The following is a 17,883-nucleotide window of genomic DNA, read 5'->3' on the forward strand; positions in this document are numbered from 1 at the left end:
GCTTCCCATCTGCGCTAGAGTTGCTCCGATTGCATAGTTCGATGCATCCACATGCACATGAAACTCCTTCTTCCAATCCGAGTATGCCAAAATAGGTGTTGTAGCCAGTCGTACCTTGAGTCCTTCAAATGCTTCATCCTGTTCCTTATCCCATCGGAACGATTCTGTCTTGGAAGTTAACCTATCCAACGGATATGCTATCTTGGCAAAAATTTTGATAAAACGCCTGTAATACCCTATATGCCCAAGGAAAGATCTTACCTCTGTTACATTGGTGGACGGCTGCATCTCTAATATGACTCGTACTTTGTCCGGATCTGTCTTCAGTCCCTCCTTACAGACTATGTGTCCGAGCAACCTTCCGTGTGGGACCATAAATCTGCACTTCTTCAGGTTCAGGGCCAAACGCGCACGGCAACACCTTTCCATACACTCACCTAAGGCTGCCAGATGTTTGTCCTCCACACTGAGCACTGACCAATCATCCAAAAATGCCTTGAAGTTTCCGACAGACATCTTGTGAAAAATGTGTAGTATGATCCGCTGAAATGTCGCAAGCGCATTGCACAGACTGAACGGCATCCGATTATAGGCATAGACCCCATCTTCTACGACAAATGTTGTCTTCAGTTTATCCTCCTCTGCGATTGAGATCTGATTGTAGCCGAAAAAACCATCCATAAATGAGTAGATCTCGTGTCCCGCTACCTCCTCCAGGATGTTGTCCGTGAATGGGATCAGGAACGGATCCTTGATGGTGATTGCATTCAGGCATCGGAAATCAACACATATTCGGATCTGAATGGAGTCCTTCTTTAGGGAGATTACGATCGGGGATACCCATTCACTGGTCTGCACCTTGAAAATAATTTCGGCTTCTAGCATCCGATTGATTTCCTCCGTAACCCAGGCCGCATAATTTTTGTTCATTCTGTAGGGCCTCTTCCGTACGAGTATTGCTCCTTCGATCAATGGAATGCGATGCACACACAATTCAGGTGGTACGCCCTTCAGGTCCTTGTATGTCCATACAAAGACATCCTTATACTCTAAAAATATCTTGAATGCTGCTGTCTTCAGTACTGGGTCCCAATTGTCTCCTACCAGTATGTTTCGTGGTTTGGCTTCGTCTCCCAAATTCATGGTCTGCAACGCGACTTCATTGTATTTGATGGGTTCTCCTTTAGTGAACTGATGTGCCGAGGTCACAGTGAGTGACGCATCCCCTTCCTTTATTTTAGTGAATTCCTTTGGAAAGGCATCGGTATTGTTTTCTTCTATTGTCAGTACGTTGCAGGTTGGAAACAATTCATAATCCTCTATCTGCCAATGGTAAAGACCATTTACTGAATCCAAATCATCATCTCCTTCCAGTCGTAAAACTCCCTCCTGATCCGGTTCCATAGTTTGCCCATTTTCATCCTCTTCTCCCTCAGAATCTGACGATAGGGCTTCTTCCCCAACTATCTGAGTGTGCAGATCGATGACATACTTTCGGCCTTTGCTTTCGAGTGATAAAGTATTTTTCTTCCAATCGTGCTTTGCTTTTGCTTGTATCAGCCACCCCCGACCCAAAATAGCATCGTACCCCTTCCGCCTGAGAGGAATCACAACGAAGTCCAACAGGAATGGTTGTGTTCCGATTGTTACTGGTTGCGCTATGAGTATTCCCAATGGCTTGATTCCATGTTGATCGACCGTTAGCAGCTGGAAGTTAGGTGGCGATAATGTCGGTCGTCCCAACTTTTTCCAAGTATCCTCTGGTAGCACATTGACACCGAATCCTCCGTCGACGATCGTGTCCGTTAGCACAGTCCCGAGAATGCCCATTTCAACAACCGCCAGATAGCGTCCAGAGGAAAGAGCTAACAACATCGGATCTTCTGCACTTGTACCCCCCTGTTTCTCGTTGTCTTGCTCTACGAGTTGCTTAGCACTTGGGACTATATTTGTGAGGGCCGTACAGAGTTAAAGCATAGTGAGCAACAGATCATTTATCCTGACGGGTATCTCAGCTTGCAATATTTGCCGTACAATGTTCTGTTCTGCACAGTTCCGGAATGAGGTACTTGGCGAGTCCTTCAGGTGTGCCGTTTCTACCTGTGTTGCTTTCTGGATCTCTGCCCTTGCTTCCTCCAGTCTCTTTTTTTCTTCCGCTGGGTCAGGATATAGCTTCGCCTGCTTCCAAGTGATTGCCAGAACTTCTTCTTCGTCTGTCCCTACGGTAATCAAGTTTACTCCGAACTTCGAGCACTTAGTATCATCATGATCTCCAGGTCCACACCATCAACATAGCAACTTCGGTGTGTTCGTCGTTGTGCACTCGCGGGCAAAGTGACCCCACAGATTGCATGCGCGGCATTGAACAATTGGTCGACCATTCGCATCGTACTGAATTCGACTCCTTCCTCCATTGTTGTTGTTGCCACCATTGTTGTTGTTGTTGTTGTTGTTTGGACTGCACCAGTTGTTTCTGTATCCGCCTGATGTGGCACCTTCCGTACTGGTGTTCCCGTTCCCTCCTGACGGGGATGCCTCCTGTGACAGGAACACTTGCTGTGGTGTCCTTGTTTTTAAATTGAAAGGGCATTCCTTTACCGAGTGTCCCAGGATCTGGCAGATTTCACAAAATTGATCTTTCGGGCAGGATCCCTTTGTATGGCCTTCTTTCTTACACTCCGTGCACCATAGGTCATTGCCCTTAGTCTCCTTGTTCATGTTTTTGAATTCCTTCATCATCCGCATCATATCCTTCTAGAGGGCATGGACCTTCCTGTTGCTTCCCTCATCATCGTCGCTGCTATCTTCTCCTGAGGGTCATTGTCATCTGAATCCGATGAGCTGGTCTTCTTCTTCTTCTTTGTCTTCTGGTCACTTTCGAGGTTCATTGCCCGATTGTACGCTTCAATGTATGTCGATGGTGGCACGATCTTCATCTTCTTCCGCAGCTTCGGGTGAAGGCCTTCAATGAACCATCTTTTCTGGAGCCCATCTACTGGTTTATTCTCCATTTTACTAATTAAGTCCTTCAATCTCCTAGCAAAGACCCGTACTGTTTCATTCTTCTTTTGCTCGGTATTGAATATCTCAGCTACAATTTCATTATCATCACGCAAAAGTTGAAATTCTGCGATGAACTCCTTCTTAATGTTATCCCAACTATTTAATTTCTGTGGATCAGCATCAGTAAACCAATCAATCGCAACACCCCGTAGGGTAGTGGGAAATTGTTGGATCCATTCGTTTGTATCTGTTATGCCATTTGCCCTCCAGATCGTTTCACATGTTTTACAATGTCAAATGGGATCAGCTGCTTCATCACCATCAAATTTAGGCAACTTTTCCTTCGGACCTGCCATTATCACTGTATGTTGAGGGTTTTGTTGTGTACCTGTGCTGTTTTGCACTCCTGCACTGTTTTGAGCACCCGCGCTGTTTTCTACACCCGCATTGTTTTCTGCTTCCGCGTTGTTTGGTGAAGAAGAGGGTTCGGCAACCGAAGTTGTTCGTTCCAGAAGTATATCTCGGACGAAGAGGTCACTCCACACTCGTGCTCCCTCGGCACTCCGAGCCGTGCGAGTCGATCTCCTTCCGTCAGGATTCTCTTCCCATGGCGTATGCAAGTTCAAAAACTCCTCCCTCGCTTCTTCCACCAACTCAAGCCGTCGTCGAGTCTCCTTCAACAATCCTTCCGCGCTTTTGTTTCCGTCGGCAATTTTTTGAAATCTCCTTCGACACTCTGTCTGTTGAGCCAGAATTAAATTTTCTTATGCAACACGTATGTCATCTTTTTCCTTCAACTTATTCTTATCTTTGTTCAACTGATTCAGCATTTAATTCATATCCGCCTGTCTGCGTACGAGGTTCATCGGGCAACGGCGCCAAATGTTTACCGCATAGATTAATTAAGGAATGCACACGGACAAAGAATACGAACATGAACAGCAACCAGCAGAACTCTTATTATTATTCGCATATGCCCACAATACATTATGCTTCCATGGTAAGATCTGATGATTACAATGCTTCCCGAAGGGGTTATAAATATCTTCCGAAGAACTTTCCCGAAGGAGTCCGTCGGCCAGATACATTATGCCCGCTACAAACTATTTACCCGTCGGCTACATAACAAGACTTTTTTCCGAAGGGACCCGTCGGCCGATGCAGAATTTCTCTTCCGAAGGGACCCATCGGTCAATACACAATTTCTACCAACGACAAATATCATATATTCTGAAGGCCAATACTCATCATATCAAATGTGATATCAAAAAAGTAGATATCTTCTAATCAAAGATATCCTTAAAATTTGTCATGCCTAATTTTACCTATGGTGTAATATATCTCTTGTGTTTATCCTCCCTAGTTAAGAGGGAGTGTTGATGTTTGGTAGCTTTAGTTGGATAAGCCTATGAATATATATAATTACATATGAGATATGAGTTTATTATTATGCGAGATATGCATATATATAGATATATATAGGGTATAATAACAATATATAATTTCTCACATTATATATATATATATATATATTATGTGAGAAATTATATATTGTTATTATATTGTAGAATTTAATACAATGATATATATATATATATATATCATTATGTTAATGAATGGACATGTCCCATGGGACGTTTCTACTCTTGATCCTTTCTCTATTATAAATATAAGATCATTGTCTTTGGAAAGAATATACCAAGAAGGCAATTCAACTACATCTGCACTGATCCTACTAAAATCAACAGGAGATATTGCATAACTTGGATAGAAACCAAAGATCACTTTGGGAGGGATTCATGATAGAATTCCATTGGAGCTACATTGCATTTCAAAACAAGTTTGGAGCTTCATTGCACCGTAGATTTTCAAATCAATTTGGAGGCATTCATTGGTGACAAGGTGACTTGAAGACTTGGAATTTTGTCATATCTCCATTTTAAGATAGAATTTTAATAATAATTAGATAATAAAATGCTATTAAAATAAATAATGATAATAAAGCTATATTTATAAAACTAGGAAATAATAATTATTTAATCTATATTATTAATGAAATAATATTTAGTATGATATTTTAAATAATTAAAAAATAATAAATTTTCAAAAAGTAAATAAAGAAATAAAATCAAATACAAGAGACAATATTGTAGAAAGTATGTTAACTTTCTAAATAGAATTTCATAATAAATAATAATAAACACAAATAAGTAAGTAAATAAATAATATAACATAGAATAATATAAATTAACTAAATCTAATTGAAAATCAAGAGAGCTTTAACAAATAGACATGACTCCTTAAAATTAAGATATAAAAAGGAGGAGAGTTTATTTTAGAAAGGGAAAAAAAGGAAGAGAAGAGAAGAGGAGTTCAAAAAGAAAAATGGAAGAGGAAAGTAATATGAAGAAAATATGAAAGTGAATTTCTGAAAAGGTATTAATGATATTGAAAGGATGCAAACCTTTGAAAGGGTCATAATTATGAACAGTTGCGACTCTTCAAAAATATTTTAATTATAAAGTATTGGGACTTTTCCAATGGATTTTAGCTATGAAGTGTTGTGACTTTTCGAAATGATTATAACTATGAAGTGTTGTGACTTTTCAAAAGATTTGTATTATGAAAGGTTGTGACTCTTGAAAAAGAAGAAATAAAAAAGTATATGTTTTTTCTTTCCTTATAATTAGAAAATGAAGAATTTTGGAAAGTAAATATAGAGTTGAGATAATCTAGAAGGAATAATTCATTGAAGGGCTGACTAAGGAGAGCCACATGGACCAAGAAAGAAGAAGGTAAGAAATGTATGTTTATGTATTATATTTATTTAATTATGTTTATGACTTTATTTATATTAATGAATCATACTTGTGGATAATATTGTGTCAACCTATGGGGTTAGCACTATGGATATTAATGAGACTTGAAGCATGGACCATGTCAGATATTAAGATCTCCATTGTCTGCCATGGCCGAGAATCAATGCGAACTCGAAGCATGGAGCATGTGAGATATTAAGATCTGCATTGTTCGCCATGGCTGAGAATCGATATCGAAGAATGGAGCATGGAGATATTAAGATCTCCATTGTCCGCCATGGCCAATAATCAATGTGTTGGAGTACTCTGATGTTGTCAAACATATGCCTATGTCGTTGGCCTTGGATAGAGAATGCCCGTTCAAGAAGAATCTTAAGGGGTGCGCTCCCGAGATGACAGCGAGATAGCTATGAGCTAAGAAGCCCAATCTGGAGACGTTCTTAAGATTGGGGTTAACTTAAAGGGTGGCATAATATAGTTAGTTTTATTATTATTGTGATTCTAACATTTATTTTGCGGGTATTACTTGTCCCTAACTAACCCTATTAGTGGGGACATTACAAATTTCAAACCCTAACCTTAGCACCACTCGTAGAGGAAGGGAATGACTTGATTGTAGAAGGGTTCTTATGCATATGTTGGTTGCTAGGGTTTGGTTGGCATTCTGCTATTTAGAGCAGACCTTTGGAACAGTCCTCCTACATTTAGATCAGCATTCTAATCCCTTTTGGGGATAGCCTTGCATATCTCACTTCAGCAAATCTGACTATTGCCATTAGGAGGCATTTTTTGGACCTGATTTGTATGTCATTTGATTATAATACATCTTTTTTGTTTGGAGGGATGAGTTTGCCCAGCTAGGGCATGTTTATAACATCTTTCTGGCATACTTCATGACACTTGACGGACTCAAATATATAACAGCACTATTTTGAGTTTGATTCAGGAAATAAGGTCAGGTATTCTCATTATTGATTTGTAATCTGCATGTATGTTATATCTGCAATCACTGTTATTTCATTATGTTTATGTTCTCTCTTAAAATATTGTGTAGGCAACGACGTTTCCACGAAATATTAAGGCTGTTGATTGTGGACAGCATAATATCCCTTTTCTATGCATCTCTATCTGAATTGGCAATAGTTATAAATGCAAAAAACATAAACTATAATCAGATATCATATAACAATGAGTTCTGTGCCAAGTGTTTGACAGAATGTCAAACATCCATAAGAAAATAGATTACAATTAGAAGGGGATCTTACAATTGCAGGTGTTTCTGTAGCTGTAAGAACATAAGTGGGAGCTTGTTGCAGTAAAACTAACACGTGCAACCATCTGTAATTAGTTTCCAACAGTGAAGCAGAGAGTAGTTGCTCTGTAGGTCGAGGTTTTCTCCAGGTAAAATCTGTGTTTGCTGACTTGGGAGTGTTCAAAATACTTATTCGGCATATATACATGTCCATATCTCTGTTTATGTGACTTGCACTTAACGTAGTTGCTAAGACAGCCAATATTGAATGGATTTAGTGCAATTCATTGTTTTATTGAGCTCTCTATATTAAGTAATAACGTTTATGTAAAGTAGAGATGGGCATAGACACCCTGTTCATAGATAAAACAAACCCCGATGTTTTTGAGTGATAATTCAAATTCAAATGTTGAAAATGCATGAGACTGATTCATTGTGATCAAAGGAAATATCCATTATAAAATTCAATATCCTATGTTCGAGAAACTATGGTGTAAGGGGGAAACGGGTCGTTCATATGAGCATAACCCAATATATTCAAAATTCAGGAGACTGGTTCACTGTACCACGAGGAAATATCCATTATAAAATCCGATACCATGTGTCCTCTTGCAATGGTGTAAGGGAAAATGGGTCATTCATATGAGCATAATCCAACATACGCAAAATTCATAAGTCTGGTTCATTGTGATCAAAGGAAATGTCCGTTAATAAATTCAATACCCTGTGTCCAAGAAGCAATGGTGTAAAGTGAAAATGGGTCATTTAAATGAGGATAACCCATAATATTCAAAATTCATGAGACGGGTTCATTGTGATCAAAGGAAATATCCGTTACAAAATTCAATACTCTGTATCCACGAAGCCATGGTATAATGGAAAAGTGGATCGTTCATGTGAGAGTAACCCAGTATATTCAAATTCAAATGCAGCTCCATGAAAGGATTCAGATGCAATAATACCGCATCATTTCAGAGACTCTATCTTTAAAATTCAAAATTCGTCTTAAAATATCAGACACTGAAAATCTATCCCTACAAAATTGAAAAGGGTGAAATAGAAATTCAAATTCTTACCTGCAGAACTTGACAATTGTCTACGGTGCTTTTCCCACCCTGCACCAATGAATAAATATTTAATAAAATTGAAATATACTCCTGCCGTTTCCCAGCGTATTCAATCTCAAAACAAATATGTTATTGAGTTTTTCAGCTAGTGATGATTATAATCACACAAAAAGGAAAACAAGAAAATTCTGCGTAACAGAAGGTGTGGGAAACGAAAAGGAATGCATTCCTTAGAATAGGGAACAATGTGATCATAGTCATGGCATAGGCAGCCGGGGCAGCCAACGAGCTTCCGGAAAATAATATTGCCAAGTGGATCACGGCGCCACCTGTCGGGGTCTCTGCCCTTCACTTTATCTGCCTTTTCCCAGCACGCCTGTTTTACATGGAATGGAAAGGCCCTCGGGTTGTACTCGGATTCCTCTGCGCCCTCTCCGTCCAATGTTTCAATTACCGTGCGTTGGCTTGCAACAACAGCAGTAGCGCTACTTTTTCTTGAGGATTTCCGTGGGGATCGAGGTTTCCGGGATTCGAAACCCTGATTAGATTCCCGGGAAGAGGAATGAGCGGCCACAGTTGTGGACCTCGCTGAGGCCATATCGGTTTTCAGCGGCGGCAGGCTCCGAATGGAGGCCCATTCGAATTCGTCAACTACATTTTAAATGGTCATATGGGAGGGAGAAAATGATGAATGAATGAAAAAACAATCGATTAATAATATGTGGTGAAGCTTTTTTCTATAAGATTTCAAAACCGTCAAAGGTTAAGAGATCAATTAGGCGTGCTTGAGTACTTTTGTCAATAAGTGGAGATGCACGTGAACGTTACCAAAATAGAAATTATGATTTTTTGCGAAGAGGAAGAAAAAAACATATTTTCTTCATGTTATTTTTTAAGGCTGTTAGAAATTATAAAAAAACATAGATATTTGGGGATGGATTTCTATTATAGATTCATTTAGAGAGAGAGATTTATGGAAGGTGGAAAGTAACATATCTACTTTAGAGTAGATGCAAAGATGTTGAGCTTTGGGATTGGAGAACTAAGAAAGTTTTTTTTTTTTTTTTAGTGTTCACATCAATTGTTTCTTATTTGCTATTAAGTTTGGAGAGATTGCATGACAAAATGTGGTTAGAGGTAGGTAGAGAGGATTTAGACACACTTAATCACGAGTTATCTCAAAATCAAGTATTTGGTGCCATATAAAATTCTATTAACAAAAGCAAATAGCTTTTTGTTGGAGGTGGCTGCAATAACCCAATTAATAAGTTATTTAAAGAAACTTGGAAACATGGATAACCAAAGATGGCCCATAATTGTGATTGGTCTGCAAGAAGAAAGCATGGATGAAACACAACATAAAGTGGTTGAGTAAGTGGAACATCAAAGAATGCCCTAATACCAATGTGGAAATAAAAAAGATTTTCTAGGAAAAATTCCAGACTATTATGTGGACCAGTAACATGGGTTGAAAAAAGGCTCATTATATCAAAGTGTTCGACCCAATCCGAGAACATGGTGATAAGGCTTAACTAGGGACATTTATTAAAGGGAAAGCTAGATAGATAGTGACTCAACTGGAGATGAGTTCTCATCACCTCAAATACGAGACAGGTAGATGTAAAAGGCCCAAAAAGGAGTAGAAAGAAAACATTTGCAAGTTTTGTGAGATAGGTGTAACTGAGATTGAATGACACTTTGTCATAGAGTACACAACATATAATGACATCTGGGCTCAAAATGAAATCAATTTGAAGGAAGACAACATGCACAGTTTATATGGTGAGGATAAGATCAACCAAACTGCTAGTTTGATTGTCAAGATTCATAGTGGGAGGTTAGGCGTGGAAAGGAATTTGTAGTTAGCTTAAGGTTGTGATTGTATGGTCCCTTTGACTGTTTGGTCTTGCGGACATCATTAAAATCATTCATTCATTCATGAAACCATGAGAGTTTGGAGATCCAAAAAAATAATACAATAACACTTTTAAGGACATTGAATTAGCTATTAATGTAACTATGAGAGTTTAAAGGTCCAAATTAATTCCTTAGAGAATATATCATAAAATTGAATACAAAGTAACTGCCAGAAAGTTGAGAGACTGCTACATTCTCAACTTTAGTGTTTTTGAAGTTGCTTAGAACAAAAGGTATCATATGGTGAAGTTGCTTAGAACAAAAGGTATCATACGGTGAAGTTGCAATAGCTAGTATTTAATTATGTCAAGTTAGTTATTGATCTTCTAATGCACTTTTGAATCAACTAGCAATTGAGAGCATCAAAAAAAATATGAAAGATAATCTCAAAGTAAAATTGTAGAAGCTTTTGCTTATGGGTCTCGATCTCACTTACAAAAGACAAGACCCATATCCCTATCAAAGACTGGCTTCTTGATGAAAGATTATAATAATGTCCATGAGGCTATATAACTTATGCGCCCTACAAAAATGGAAATGAAAGAGAAAATAAATGGTAGTGAAAATTTTACCTATATCCATGAGACTACAATATGTCGCCAAGATTGATGATAGTACAATAATTTTGAGAGATTCAAGGAGGAAATGATAGAAAATCCTTTGATGTGAGGCAAAACTCTAAGAGTCACTTTGGTCATCTATTTTGAATGAACGGTAGACTTTTAATGATTTTTTTTGTAGTTCATATTTCTCTTATATAAGATGATCATGAGTTTCCTAATTTCAAAATATATTTTCTTTTTGTAAAGGCTATATCAAAAAGCAGATGTGAAGATATTAAAATAGTTATTTTTTATATCTTTGTAAGAATCACATACTAAAATAAAATGTCTATTGGATTCAACTACCTCTAGAGTGAAAAAAAAATGTACACCCTTTTTGTTAAGCTTCTTTTGGCCTTTTCCATTGCCATGTTTCACACCAGAGTTAATGAGAACTAATTGAATAGTAGGTATTTTGGCTCTCCACGAAATGCAAAACTTTATATGTGCTTTCAAAAAAAGATCACACCAAACTCCAACTCCTACATGAGTAATATTTTTCTTGTCGATCAATTATTCTTTTGATGTGGATTTGACCATGTAATGTATCAACTTTAAAACATGTTCCTCCTTGAACAAAATAGTTGGATGCTTGACTTTTAGAGTATTGACATCAACATTATGTGATATAGTGTCATTTCATTTCCACCAACCTTCGATTGTATAAATGATAAATAATGTCACCTTTTTACACGACTATTTTCCACCTTCATATTTTGCATCTAAAATGGTGGAAACTAATTATTAAGGAGCTATTAAAACTTAGCTTTTCATTTTATATTGACCTTTATACAATGTTTAAGCTCATAGTCACACTTGGGATTGAAATGCTTGAGATAATATTTCATTTTTCATCCAAGATGCTTTGTCTACATTCTTACTTTGAATTTCTCATATGTACCTTTTCATTTATGCATTTACATTTAGGTAATGTTGCATATCAATTCTCCATATATTCATCCACTTGATATTTGTTTACCATCCAAGTGTTTATTTGCTTTTCTTCAATTGTTTTGCTGCTATGATTTTGAGCTAAAGATGACTTCCATATTATTTATTCTCTTCAAATATCATAACCGCCAAATCATTAGAGTCTCCTCAATCCCAAATATTCTTGCCTCGATTAGGATGATCTCAATAGGACCATGACTTTGGTTTGAAAACTACTTGTAATGAAATCTCTGTGTTTTTTTCTATTTTCTATCCATCTTGATAAGTATGTTTCTTTCCTCATGCTTCATAACCATACAACAACACCAATGTAACAAGCATCGCACATAATGTCATTTTTATCCTCCAATATCGTGTCTCAATCAATATGCATCTATTCCAAAGCATATATAATATTTTCATCCCTCTTTATCATGTATCTCTCTATAGACCTTCCAAGTAGGGTTGTTATTCACATCAAATCCAAAATATTTAATTTATTTACCATTTGCAAGGGGATTCCTTCAAACTCAAAAAATTCTAGTCCTTAAATTCTTGTACAAATAAATATCATTGCATTTATTTTTGGCAATATTCACTTGCATTCCCACTTTTTAACAAAATAGCTTTAGGACTCTTAGACACTCTTGTAGATAATGTGTTGTTTTAGCCAACAATTTAAGGTTATCAATGTAGAGTATTAACTTTATCACAAACTTGGCCAAATGCACATCCTTGTTGAGTGGCACGTCTATGTAATCATCTAAAATATCTATGTAAGGCCATCACAAAGTGGATGAGAAAACATAACCACATTTAACACCAATGTCACTCCCAAACTGCTCTAATAAACCTTTTCTTATTTCATATTTTGACTAAAACATACTCATAAATGTTATGGATTTCTAACCTATATTGATTTGGAACTCTTAACTTTTCCATTATGTGCTAGATATTGATTTTAGCGATTGTGCCAAATGCCTTTTTGAAATGAACAAAGCAACAACAAAAAATCTCTTTGTTTTTCCCATACCATTTCAATAAGTCTTTAAGAGTGATGGAATGACAATAGCAATGTCCCTTGCCTAAAACCACTATGGACTTTTATCTTGATCCCTTCCTTTTCATCCCAAAGGTTGTTATTCTATTTCACCATACTTTTACAGAGTTCTCCAAAAGAAGATTTATCAATATAGTATGATAATTTGTTGGATCATTAACATCACCACTTTTGTGAGGAATGGCAATAATAGTCGTACAATTTATCAAAATCCATCCTATACAACTTAATTAAGTATTCTTTGATGTGTGGTGTAAGAACATCTATGCTTTGCTTTAAGAAATTGACTTATAAACTATCTATGTCTTGATCTTTGTCTCTAGCCAAAAAATTTATTTATTTATTTACATCCTTAATAGAGAAGAGTTTGACCTTTTTGTCAATTACTGAGGAAGGATCCTTATTTGGGTCTCTTTAATACAATTCTTTAATGACGTGTAGTGCAAGAACATCTATGCTTTACTTTAAGAAATTAACTTATAAACTATCTATGTCTTGATCTTTGTCTCTAGCCAAAATTTTAACTTTTTTCTCTATGTTCTTAATAGAGAAGATTTTGACCTTTGTGTCAATTATTGAGGAAGGATCCTTATTTGGGTCTCTTCAATACAATTCTTTAATGTAAGCAAGTCATTGGACACCCAAGATGTTATTTCAAAAAAAATTAAACATATTATAATTCATTTTGAAATCTTCTAGGATGATGTTTTCCTAAAGAGATTAGCTCCCTTCACCTTATTTTCATACACCCTCTTTTTATGTTTTCGCGTGGTTTTTTCTACTCTTTTCCCTTCTTAATATTTTCAAACATTAGTTTTATGGCCTCATACTATGTCTCAAATGAAGGGTTTGCCAAGAAACTATTTTGGGTACTTCTTCTTGTATGCAATGAAAACTAGTAATGTAAAGAACACAAAGATAAACCAAGCATTCAAATTACTAAGATCAAAACAACATATAGATTAGATAAAGAAAGTATGAAATGAGTGTTAAAACAAGAAAGAAAACACTCTAAAGAGTCTCCTGGATGTGTCCAAGATGGTGTATGTGTGTTCAATAGGATCTTAAATCTCAAATGTAGATTCAACAATGGTGGATGAAGGGATGATTATTGAGTGATTTTGGAATAACAAGGGTATTATAGTGATATTTTGGGGCTCAAATGGGCATGGTAACTTTAGCATAAAATGTGGATGAATTGTAAAGGGTAGAGGATTCAATTCATAGGAAAATGGGCGAGTAAATGGATGGTTAAATGGAGAGATTGTTAAGAGTGGCTAAGATGCATGGAGAGGGAAGCACATGGATGGTGCTTTCTCAAGTCCATAGTCTTGTGACAAGTGTCACTAAGAGAATTAATGTGAGGGGATTAAGACTAAGTTATGAAATGTAACCATTTTATGGAATGTGAGGGGACAAAAGAGTAATCAGGAGGATGTGCATCTAAAAAATGTGTAAGGGACATTTAAGGTTAATATTAATGCATTTATGCAGGGGTGTAATAGATGTGACATGGGGGTTGACTTGATTTGGGTTGGGATTTCTTAATCCACATGTCTAAAGTTGTGCAAATGATTAGGGGGTGATTAGGCTTAGATTAGAGGGTGATTAGTAGGCAAGTGGTCATGTTAGAGAAACACAAGTGGGTGACTTAGGTAAATTGGCGTAATTAATAATTGAGATTAATTAGTATGGGTGAGTGGGTTGGATTAGGCTGAACCACTAGGTCAAGGGTTAGACTAAAGGTTGAGGATTTTGATTAATTGGTTTATTTAATCAAAAGGAGAAAATGAAAATTTAATTTAATAGGTTTGTGCAATTAATCATTTTAATAAAAGAATAGGGATTTAATTAATAAATTAGACTATTATTTGTCTGTTGATTATTTTATTTTATTTTGATTGGTAAAAGGCCAAGGGAATATAATTTTTATATATATTAAAAGAAGAAAAATTGCGTTGTATTGTCTATATTCAAACGGGCACTAGTAGGAAAGAATGGAGAAGAAAACCTTTTTGTCTTGCCCAAGACTTTCCTCCTACACATTTTTAAATATTAAAAGGGGCATACCCTAGCTTACAAGTTATTTGGCTGAAATTTAATAGCTTAGTAGATATCAACATTCTTCTTTTTCATCAATTGGTACAATGAAACTGGATAAATCTTAAATCGTAAATAGAATTGGAGATCAGGAACAAAGGTGCTCAGAAACTCCATATTTTGAAAGATATGATGTTAGTCTTCCGCCTCTTGTTTGATATCATGAATCTCAAATCATTTAAATCATTAGCAATGTTAGAAATCCAAAATATGTTTTCTTTCTTAACACTAATATATTGGTATTTTTATACATATCTCTTACTGAAATAGTTATTTCTGAGGTTAAGATGGGGAAAAAGAAAGCCACTTATGGCAAGTATGGAATGAGGGAAAGAATGAAAAAGAAGGATAAAGAACATAGGGGGCTAAAGTAATATCTATTCCTAATACGCCATTATTAGCCAATAAGTATGCATCATTATTTCGTTCTCGAAAGATATGATGGAATCTTATTTCTTCGAATGAATCTAGTAGAGGTAATACCTTTTCAAGTTTAGAATTGATCTGCCAATTTGGGGTAGACCTTTTTGTTAATGCATTGATGAAAATTTGTGAGTCACCTTCGATAATAAGTTTCCTAATGTTTCAATCCTTACTTAGCTTTAGTCCTTCTTTAAGGGCTTCTAATTCTGTTATATTGTTTGTTGCTTGACCAATGGGTTTTGATCTTTTAACTATCCAATTTCCACTATCTACATGTATGATACATCTTATTCCTACTTTTCCTAGATTTCCTTTCAATGCTCCGTTGGAGTTCATTTTTGTTCATCCTAATGGTGGAGGTTCCCATCTACATTCCTTATGTTCTTGGAGGTTTTTCTTAGAATACTATAATGGGGAATTGATAAGGTTTATCCAATTTTTCCTCATTTTTGCATCCCAATCTATGAATGATCCTTCTTCTTGTGTTGATTTCCTTAGACGATTATTCATAACTTCTTGTATGCTTGCTTCCACTTTGTTGAGGAGTGAGGGTATATCCAGTTCTAGATTGTTGAAGAGTCTTCTATTTCTTTCTTTCCAGATTTCCCATAATAGTATGGATGGAAAAATGTTCCACAATTTACTATATACATTTTTTTATTGATATTAAGTTAACTTTTTAGATGTAGTTCAAGGTTGTTGTGAAGGGGTGCATACAAGTTGTGATTTTGTTGCAGTCATTCCCATGATCGAATAGAATATGGGCATTGAAAGAGTAAGTGTTGTGCATCTTATATGTGGGATTTGAAAAGCATGCATCTGGAGGGCCCTTCAAAGCCTAATTTGGTAAATCTATCTACGATAAGTATCCTAATTTGTATGGCTACCCATAAGAAAAAATGTTCTTTATGAAGGTAGGCTAGATCCCAACATAGATTGAGAGGGATATAGGTTTCTGCTTCAAGATGAGTAAGCCTAAAGGTCTCATAACCTATCTTGACTTTGTATATATCATCTTTTTATGGCCCCCAAATTAATTTATCATGCCTATCCCTGTAGCAAGCTGACCCTCAATTTAAAAAGTTTGAGAATTCTTCTATTTCAGATAAGGATAATCTTGAGTTTTCTAAGGATCTCCACTCAGATATGGTGACTCCATTTAGGGTTGAAGTACAAATTTATAATTGGCTACCTTCAATCCCCATGATTGGGATAAAGTATTTTCATATTGGCTGATAAATGATAGCTATCAGGGGGGAAGGCCATCCCATGAGTCTTCCCAAAATAAAGCCTCTTCTCCATTCCCGATGTCCCAAGTTAAATTATTGCTAATCAAAGGCTAACAACTAAGCATGAAATTCCATGTGTTGGAACCACATGGAGGATCTTTGAATCAGAAAAGCAAGTATAGGTCTACTCCTCCTAAATATTTTTGGTAAAGGGTCTTAGCCTATTTACTATCCTTTTCTTGAAACATGCGCCATATGATTTTTGCCCCAAAGGCTTTGTTTTCCCAATTTAGATTTTTGAAGCCTAAGCCTCCTTGTTCTTTAGGTTTGCAAAGGTTATCCCATTTAATTAGGGCTAGTTTCTTTTGTTCATCTGTGCTGCTCCAAAATAATTTTTTGAATTTACTTTCAAGTTTTTTATTAACTCTTATAGGAAGGGGTAGACATGAGATTTGGTAGGAAGGTATAGCTAAGAGGACAACCTTAATTTTTGGGGCTCTACCTACTTTGGTAATTAGTCATTTCCCTTTCCAAGTGTCAATATGATAGTCTAATTTGTCTAATAATTGTTCCCATGCTATGGGGTTTCTGTTATTTTTTCCTAAATGGATACCTAAATATTTACATGGGAAGTCACCTTTCTTATATCCCATAATGTTGTAGATATTGGTTTATATATTAGATGAAGTATTGAGGAAGAATATTTTTGATTTTTCAGCATTTACCTTCTAGCGAGAAGCTTCTATATATTTTAAGATAACTCATTTAAAATTAAGGGCTTTTGTAACAAAGCTAGTGCCTAGAAAGATAATATCATCTACAAATTGTTAATGATTGATATTAGGGGTGTTTTATGTTACCTTTATTCCTATAATACTACCCTCCTCTTGAGGGTTTTTTATGGATCTCCCAAAGGCTTTCGTGTTAGTTTGTGGTGACTGATCAAGGAAGTACTGTAAATAAAAATAAAAATTGGGCCATGGTCAACGTTGTGGCTAATGTATGGCTGACATGTTGTAACCCTAAAAAAACATAAGAATACTTGTATAAAAGGGCTTAGGGTTAGGAATTGTTTTTAGTGTTGTAATGCAAAATTGGTTCTTGCAGCGGTATTGAGTTGTAAGGGAATACAAACTGTAATCAGGTTGTAATCACTGGATTGTAATAATTCAGACTTGTTGTTTGGTGGATGTAGCCCAAGGATTGGGTGAACCATGTTAAATCTTGGTGTTGTGTTCTTTTCTATGTGATCTATTATTTTTTGTTATTGGTTATATTTGCATGTAATTTTTATTTCTATCTATGGTTTAATCCTAACAAGTGGTATCAAAACGAGGTTGTTTTTTAGTTATCCTCTGCTGAAAAGTCTCATGGTTGAGTGGAAGTCTCATGGTCAAGTGGGAGCAATGGCAGACGAGGGTAAGCTGAGGGTTGATAGGTTTAATGGGTAGAACTTTCAGCTATGGAAGATTCAAATGGAA

The 17,883-nt window shown here is 36.2% G+C and overlaps 1 protein-coding gene across 3 annotated transcripts in view; it reads right to left on the bottom strand.

Moving 5' to 3' along the window:
- LOC149535817 (HNH endonuclease) overlaps positions 1 to 8,809 on the bottom strand; it is a 115,529-nt gene extending 106,720 nt beyond the window's left edge. The window contains exons 1-2 of one of the 3 annotated variants that reach the window (XR_016356775.1): positions 8,370 to 8,806; positions 8,151 to 8,188 (exon numbers count right to left, since the gene is read on the bottom strand). Coding sequence is in view for 2 of the 3 variants with exons in the window: in XM_089803567.1 (XP_089659693.1) it covers positions 8,151 to 8,188; positions 8,370 to 8,739 (408 nt within the window). In the remaining variant the exon portion in view is untranslated. Of the gene's footprint in view, positions 1 to 8,150; positions 8,189 to 8,369 lie in introns of all 3 variants that reach the window. The other 2 variants (XM_089803567.1, XM_089803566.1) reach the window with 2 other exon arrangements.
- Positions 8,810 to 17,883: the final 9,074 nt, after the last annotated feature.

This window comes from Cupressus sempervirens, chromosome 10, assembly GCF_028749045.1.
Source record: "Cupressus sempervirens isolate cs-2001-9-10 chromosome 10, ASM2874904v1, whole genome shotgun sequence".
NCBI classification, from domain to species: domain Eukaryota; kingdom Viridiplantae; phylum Streptophyta; class Pinopsida; order Cupressales; family Cupressaceae; genus Cupressus; species Cupressus sempervirens.